The following is an 8,810-nucleotide window of genomic DNA, read 5'->3' as shown; positions in this document are numbered from 1 at the left end:
GACAGTTTATACCACTAACATGAGAACAACATTTTCCAGTGAGACGCGATGCTCTTCGCCGCCCAGCGATTCAGCAGACAGCCACATGTCATTCTTTCCAATGACGCCAGCCCCCAAATAGTAATGTGCCAATGAGCATTGATCGACGTCTCTCTGAACCAATCGGAAGAAGGTCATGTCGGGTGGGTTTGACCTCAGCACGCCAACGCGATAGGCGTGGCCTGGTCTTGCAGTGCGCGCTTGCGCTGATGTCGGCGGGAGGTGGCGGTGTGGGTTGAGCTCGGAAGTAGTGACACCGGGCGGAGGTGGGGTCTGTGGCCCGGGTTACAGGCTGGGAGCAGTGAACTTCAGGCTCGACAGCTGCCGTATTTTGAAGCATTGTGTGTGTGTTGCTTCCCCCTAGTAAGATAAGGGAAAAGTGGAGTGGTGAAGTAACGTTTGGGTGAGGGAGTGAAATGGTGGGCCGGGTCGCTGTCACCCATTACGGACACCCGTAGGTAGAGCCTCCCGGACGCGCAGATCCTGCCTGGGATAGCACACTCGGCACCAGCGCTCAATATGGACGGTCAACAGCCGCCGGCAGGAAGCGACTCGCCGCCCCGCAGCCGGGACAGGCCATCCTCAAAGAAGAAACCTCCTGAAGATGACCCGAGAAACAAAACCAAACTGGTGAGTGCTGCGAACGGTCCGTGTGGTTTAGGTTATTTTTCATCCCCTGGTTACGTTATTGGTGTTAGGATTAAATAACAACCTGGTTCCAGTAAAATCAGATTAGCACGATGTGCAGCTCCACGGCCTTTTTGACGTATCTCAAGTACGCCAGTGACATCTGTTGCTCTTCAAGCGCTTCCAAACCTTCCGTTTTTAATTAATGACTGCAATGAAAGGCGTAGCTGTACTTAACACTGGCTTGGCAAACAGTTGCATATGGTGTTTCCTAATACTCACGATGTCCAATGAGGAACAAATTGTACTTCTCAATTGCACATCCCAATCTTCCTCTTCTTCTTGCACTTTGACTTGATAGAGTGTAACTTATGTAACTTGTATGTATTTTCTAAGCTTGATATTTATAAATAAGAGGGTAGCAGCAATTTTCAGTTTTTTCCTTTGTGGTGTTCTTTTCTGGGCACATGCCATCGTTTTTCCTACATTGTCGTTTCGTTCATACCCAAATTTAATTGTTCCAACATTGACAGTTGAGATAATCATGCTGCCAAGGCCTGCATCTTAAACTTGCAATCTTAGTCGCTTTGCCTTTTCAACCCTCTTTGCTCCACCAGGGTACTAATACGAATGTATTTAATGAAATGTTTAGGTCATTTTGAAATCTCCTTTTATGGCTTGTCAAATCTTGGTGTTTTTTTTTGTAAGCTGCCTCCAGCCAGAGTGGAGATGATTGGATCAGTCAAACTTTTTGATCACCAGTGAGGGGGGGAAAAAAATCTAGATAAAATCTGAAAGGAAAACAATGCTGGTGAAGCTGCATTTGGAACGAGAAACAGGCTACATTTCAGGTTGGAGATCCTTCATCATAACCCAAAAGGAGACAAAATAAGCTTGCAACACTACACGGGTGGGGGGGTGTGTGTGTGTTGGGGGGGGGTACCTCCCCAAACTCTTCCTGCTCTGTATTTTGCAATTCCCATGTTCTCGTTGAGTATATCAGTCTGGTTACCACTTATCCCCATGCTCATCCCACTTTTACTCTCAGACATATCCCGCTGCCCAAGCTTGCAAAGTGTAGAACGGAAGACTTGGATATCCCATCCTACCATCACCTTCAGTTTTCTAAGCTGGTGTAGTCTAGCTTTCAATTCGGGCAAAGGGTCTCAGGCCTGAAATGTTGACATTCTTTTCCCGCAGATGAAGGTTTTGACTGCACTTGTATGCAAATTGTGAAAATAATTTATGGATTAAATAGCCTCCACGCACTCATTTTTTGGATACAATGTTTGGAAGTTGAAGCAAATTTTCCTCTGTTACTCTGAAAACAGTTAATTTATTGATTTTTTTGAGATAAGGGAAGTTGGATGATCAATAGCAAGTTAAGAATCTAGTTAGGATTTTGCGATTTATTGAAAAGTGCTGTTTTAATGTGGTCATTTAAAAAACACAAGGAATTATTACTAGAGGGACAGGATAGTAAAGTTGGTTGATTTTGCTAAGCCTCTGTTTACTGCTGTTATTCCACAATTTGAGGTCTGCATGAAGTATGGTATTTAAATAAGGATTTGCTGGTGAGTGCTGAGAAGACTTACAGGGATGATATAAGAAAAGAAGCAGGGAAGGTGTATAAACTGGGACTTAAATCCAAAAAAAGAGTTGGTGGGTGGTGGATAATTATATAACATATTTGTATATCAGTGAGTGCATTGTCAACAAACCTAACTGATCCAACCAACTGGTGCCACCGTTATAATAGAATACTGCTCAGTGATCTAATAAAACCTTTGAAATTTTTGTCTTGATGAAGGTTCTTGGTTCTTTTCTCTTTTTCCATAGATACTGCCTGGCCTGCTGAGTTCCTCCAGCATTTTGTGCATATTGCTTTGATTTTCAGCATCTGCAGATTTTATCCTATTTAAAATTACGAATGGTTTTTATATAATAGTTACAGAGAGAATGTTTTTACTTGTGGGGAAGAGCATTGGTGTAAGAGAAATCCAAAAAAGAAATGTCATTAATCAGAGTGGCGAGAAGGTGTAATCTACTGAACTGTTACTGATTATAGATGAGGAAAGATGAAAGACTTATGTGAGACATAAGGACTAGCATGGATTAGATGGGTCAGAAAGCCTGTTCATTGTTGTTCATACTTGATTTGCTTTCAATAGAATATTTGCTAAATTTTATGTCCTGTCCCACCTATATCTAATTGGTTGATCCACCTTTGTTGCCACTGTACTTTCTTTTGAAGTGTAAGGGCTACATCGTGGGATTTGCTACTTCAGATGAACTTCCACACCCATTGCCTCAGTTTGTGTATAATCTTCCCAGCTATCATGAGAATTAGTGGTTTACAATGGTAGATCACTACAGAATAAGTACCTGCCATTTTCAGTCCAATTATTCGGCAGTCCTCAATGGTGTCTGAGATCCATGAACATGCAGCATGGAAACAATCCCTTCAGCTCAATTGGACCATGCCAACCATGTTGTAGTTCTTGTTCTGTGCATTTTGGTGATGAGCATCAATACAAGAATGACTGCTGTACTCCAAGTATCCAGTCCATTTTGGATCACAGCTATGGCAAAACCAACCGCGGGAGCCTGGCTGTGATGGAAGAAAGCCTTCCTGGACTATATAGGACTCCTACCAGTTTTAACACCAGCAATAAAGCTGGAGGAAGCACTGAAACTAGAGCACTTGGGAGGACTTGGACAGAAATACTTTGATGCTCTGTACCTGCAGAACAAATCTGAACTGACAGACATGTTAGTGGCTTTGGACAATGTTTGAGTGAAGCGCAGGAAAATGTCTTTACAGCAGGATTCAGCGGCAGACCCCCGACAAGAATGTAGATGATTTTATCATAAAACAGATCCTAACGGTGCAGGAATGGAAGTTCAAAGATTTTCCCCCAAGCAAATTTGAAAAAACAATACTTCCCCAAGTGTTGGTTGTTGAAGTCCAAGATGACTGGACATAGGACAGCCTTGCGTCTGAAAAGCACAATTTGTCCTTGGACAATCATGTTCCACAGGTTGCCACCAAGGCAGTCAAAAGAGGCCAATGCAGATTCAGCTGCCTCTCAGAAATGTCACTGTTTGCCAGTGGATACCAACTCTCAGCCGGCAGTCTCCACAGAGATTACATAAGCCTCCACAGAGATGCCCTTGCTGTGGGGAAAGTCGTGCCTAATGGTCCAATTATATGCGTCGAAAAGTAGTCTGCTGGTTCTGTCAGAAGGTAGGGTACCTTGAAAAGCTGTGCTTTGCTTAAGCAACATGCCATGAGAAAACATCAGAATTCAACTGTCAACCGCACGCAAGGAGATGACAGAGCAAAGAAGTGTGCAGTATTTTCCAAATCCATGACAGGGTCCACTGAAACCAGCCTCCTTGCTAGGTTACGCTCACAGTGGACAGCCGGCCCGTAAAACTTGGGCTATTCAGTATTCCGCAGCTACACTGGAGATAATGTGGAAGTGTGTGGTGTCTTTATGGCAGAAGTGGTTCACTGGTGTTGGGGAGGGGTGTGGGTGGGGGTGAACCTGTTTCACTTTCCTTTGCATGTGGTCGGGGAGGCCAACAGCTTGATTCATTGGATTAATAAGTGCTGTCCTGCATCAACTGTATTGGGGGGAACCCCACATTGAATTCTCTAGCGGTTTTCCAAGCTGATGCTTTGGGTCTAGACCAAAGAGTCCGGCATCTAAGTTCAAGTCTAAGGAGAACTGCTAGCCAAAGTTTCACAAGGTCCGCCCAGTGCCGTATACACACCATTAGTCATGCGTCTCCAGTCTGATAGACGACATATAAAGTTAAATCAAGCATGTGACAGCAGGGCTTTACTTCCAGGTGAACTCAGTGCCTTCTATGCTCATCTTGACTGTCAAAATATGGAAGATCCATCACAAACTCCCACAGCCCCTGTTGTTTCCATGATTTCAGTCTGTGAAGCAGATGTGCTAGTAGCCTTCAGGAGGATCGGTCGACGAATAGCATCAGACCCAGATGGAGTACTTGTCTAAGTACTAAAGACCTGTGCTGATCAACTGGCTGGAGTGTTCACTGAGATCTTTAACCTCTTACTTCAGTCTGAGTACCTACCTGCTTCAATTCTACTGGTGCCTAAGAAGAACTTGGTGACCTGCCTCAATGACTATTATCCAGTAGCATTTGCATCCACAGTGCTAAAGTGTTTTGAGCAGTTGGTGAAGAAACATATCCACTCCTGCCTGAGAAGCAACCTACTGGAGCAACAGGTCCACAGCGCACGCCATCATTTGCTCTTCACTCAACCTTGGAATTTCTGGACAGCAAAGATCAGGACATGCTCTCTTCTCGCTGCTGCCATGATGAAAATGGTCCAGGAACCTCAGGAGTCACACCACCAGGCTCAGGAACAGTTACTACACCTCAGCCATCAGGCTCTTAAATCAAAAGGGATAACTTCACTCGCCTTCACTTGTCCCATCATTGAAATGTTTCTACAATTGATGGACTCACTTTCACGTATTCTTCATCTCATGTTCTTGATATTTACTGCTTATTTATTATTTTTCTTTCTATTTTTATTTACACAGTTTGTCTTTTGCAGACTGGTTGAATGCCCAAGTTGGTGTGGTCTTTCATTGATTCTGTTATGGTTATTATTCGATGGATTTATTGAGTATGCCTGCAAGAAAATGAATTGAAAATGACATATATGTACTTTGATAATAAATCTACTTTGAACTTCCACCTTTTACCCTCTGCTTTTTACCATGAAGTTAATTGTGTACCCAATTAAGCCAGCTCTCCCTGTTAGCAGTCTAACATTCCAGAACAGCCTACTACGTGGAACCTTATCAAAGATCTTACTGAGGTCCATATATTATGTCTACTTTGCTATCAGCATCTTTCTTGGTTAGGGTTAGAGCATCAAAAAACTCAAATCTGATTTGTAAGACATGATCTTTCATGCACAACTCCTTGCTGACTACCCCCTAAACCTGTTTTTCCAGATGGACTGCAGTTTCCAGATTTTTCTTTGCTGCCCTTAGATAAAGGCACAACATTTGCTCCCCTCCAGCCTTCTGGCACCTCACCCATCATGATATAAATATCTGATCCATGACTGTCGCATTTCTTTTCTAGCCTCTCACAACTTAATCACTTCCTTCCTGCATTATAATGATCAAAAGTGCACATAATTTTCCGGATGTGATCTCACCAGCTTCAATGGATCACAGATCATGGAAAAATAATACAATGGGTCGTGTTCCACTTATTTTGGTGTGCTGTGTAATATCGTAGTGAGAATCAATATTTGTAGAATTGTACTGCAGGTTAGCTGCAGGTGCGATCATCTCCTGTGGAGATTCAGTGTACATTTCATGGATTTAATGCTCTTGGCAGAATGTAACGGATCTTTGTGAATGTCCCCCTGACAGTAGCAGTACTGAAAAGAGAACAGTAGTTTCTGAAAACTGTTTGACCATCCAGTGGGTTTTGATCTGCATGTTGTGGCTAGGGGATATGTCTATGAGAATGGTGATAAACAGGGATATTTGTACTGTTAGTGGGTGTTGTGTGTGCACACTCAATTTACAGTTTGTAGTATGTTTTACTTTTTGCACTTCTAAAGTTGCCCCAATATGTGCGTTATATCAAGATTACTCAAATTCAAGTTTTAAAAACTTGCTCTACATGGTTCCATTCAAATATTTAAAAAAAGGTGAAATGCTCTAGTTAACAATATTTTAGTTGTAATTGGCAAAAATTCTGACTTTCTTATCAACCAGATGAGTTCTGCATTCCATCGCTACTACTGTAGCCTTTCAGTGAGTTACTTGTCCTCTCAGTAATGATGATGTCTGAACTGTCTAGTGCATCCAGTACAATGATAATTCACTTGGAATGCATTTCTGGGAATGCATACTAATTAAATCAGCTCTAAAATGGATCATTGTGCCATTTTTATTACTGCGTTGATATGTATTGTTGAGAGCATTATCTTTCTAATGAATAATAAATAGGATATTGCAATATTCATTTAAAAAGTTCTCATTTAGTGAGACTTCTTCAGTGCAGATTAGCTCAAACTCAGACAAAAAGTAGAAGTGAGGCGGCAGGTGGTGTGATCAGCTGATCTTGGAGAAGATGGATCGGGTTGTAATTCTACCTTTTAAGGGGGAAAAATATCTCGTGTTAATTTGTAACTTGGATTAAAGTTGAGGACCCATGCTTTCAATTTGGGTCATTGTTATAACATGGTTTTAGTGTAGATTTCATAATAAAGTTTTGCAGTGGTTGATTTCTTAAAAGAATCAGCTTGTTAATTAAGCTGTTATAGAGGTAGTACACGCAGTGGAGCAAATTTCATCCCCAAGTTCGGGAGAAGCAAATAAGAACAATAGATTATGGACGAATAAAGGTGTACAAATAAAATTAATGAAGAAAAGACAGCTGTATACTTCATTACTTTATATACTTTATTGTCGCCAAACAATTGATACTAGAGCGTACAATCATCACAGTGATATTTGATTCTGCACTTCGCGCTCGGTGGAGTACAAATCGATAGTAAATATTAAAAATTTAAATTATTAATCATAAATAGAAAATAGAAAAGGGAAAGTAAGGTAGTGCAAAAACACTGAGAGGCAGGTCCGGATATTTGGAAGGTACGGCCCAGATCCGGGTCAGGATCCATTCAGCAGTCTTATCCCAGTTGGAAAGAAGCGTTCCCAAATCTGGCATTATGAGTCTTCAAGCTCCTGAGCCTTCTCCCGGAGGGAAGAGGGATGAAAAGTGTGTTGGCTGGGTGAGTCGTGTCCATGATTATCCTGGCAGCACTGCTCCGACAGCGTGTGGTGTAAAGTGAGTCCAAGGATGGAAGATTGGATTGTGTGATGTGCTGGGCTGTGTTCACGATCTTCTGCAACTTCTTCCGGTCTTGGACAGGACAACTTCCATACCAGGTTGTGATGCACCCTAGAAGAATTCTTTTGACGGTGCATCTATAAAAATTAGTGAGGGTTTTAGGGGACAGGCCAAATTTCTTTAGCTCCCTCAGGAAGTAAAGGCGCTGGTGGGCCTTCTTGGCAGTGGACTCTGCTTAGTTGGACCAAGTCAGGTCATTTGTGATATTGACCCCGAGGAACTTAAAGCTTTTGACCTGTTCCACTTGCGCACCACCGATGTAAATGGGGTCGTGCGGTCCGCTGCTACTCCTGAAGTCAACAACCAATTCCTTCGTCTTGCTGACGTTGAGGTTATTGTCTTCGCACCATGCCATTGGGTTCTTAATTTCCTCTCTGTACTCAAACTCATCATTACCCAAGATATGGCCTACAACTGTGGTGTCATCAACAAACTTACAACTTTGTATATATTGAGTTTGATGGAAACTTGGCTACACAATCATGGGTGTACAGTAAGTACAGCAGGGGCTGAGTACACAGCCTTGTGGGGCACCGGTGCTCAGAGTGATTGTAGAGGAGAGCTTGTTCCCTATTTTTACAGCCTGGTTCCTGTCTGTGAGGAAGTTGAAGATCCAGCTGCAGATCTGAGTGCTGAGGTCCAGCTTCCAGATCTTAGGAATCAGTTTATTTGGAATGATGGTATTCAAGGCAGAGCTGTAGTCAATGAAAAGGAGCCTTACATATGCGTCTTTATTCTCCAGGTGTTCTAAGGAGGAATGTAGGGCCAGAGAGATGGCATCTGCTGTTGACCTGTTGCTCCGATAGGTGAATTGCGAAGCATCGAGGTTGACCGGAAGGCTGTGGTTGATGTGTGCCATAACCAATCGTTCAAAGTACTTCATAGCAATTGATGTCAGAGCCACAGGTCGATAGTCATTCAGGCATGCCACCTTGCTTTTCTTCAGCACTGGGATTATTGTTGCCTTCTTAAAACATGAGGAGATCTTAGACTGAAGCAAGGAACAGTTGAAGATGTCAGCAAACACTCCAGCTAGCTTGCTTGCACAGGCCTGAAGAACCCGTCCCGGGACGCCATCTGGGCCCGTCGCCTTCCTTGGATTTATCTTCAGGAAGGCCCTTCTAACGTTTTCCTCGGTGACGATGAATCTCGATGCCACCAAGTCCAGTTCATCTGGAGGGAGCAGAACGCTCCTCTTCTGTTCGAATCTTGCGTAG

General features: G+C 42.9%; 1 protein-coding gene across 4 annotated transcripts in view; it reads left to right on the top strand.

Annotated features, from left to right (window-relative positions):
- The first annotated feature begins 251 nt into the window (after positions 1 to 251).
- Positions 252 to 8,810, top strand: part of diaph2 (diaphanous-related formin 2) — a 638,125-nt gene continuing 629,566 nt past the window's right edge. For all 4 annotated transcript variants that reach the window (XM_063060627.1, XM_063060626.1, XM_063060628.1 and 1 more), the window contains exon 1: positions 252 to 669. In XM_063060627.1, the coding sequence (XP_062916697.1) occupies positions 559 to 669 (111 nt within the window). In that variant the 5' untranslated portion in view covers positions 252 to 558. The remainder of the gene's footprint in view (positions 670 to 8,810) is intronic.

This window comes from Mobula hypostoma, chromosome 10, assembly GCF_963921235.1.
Source record: "Mobula hypostoma chromosome 10, sMobHyp1.1, whole genome shotgun sequence".
Classification (NCBI taxonomy): domain Eukaryota; kingdom Metazoa; phylum Chordata; class Chondrichthyes; order Myliobatiformes; family Myliobatidae; genus Mobula; species Mobula hypostoma.
This window is presented reverse-complemented; position numbering and strand designations above follow the sequence as displayed.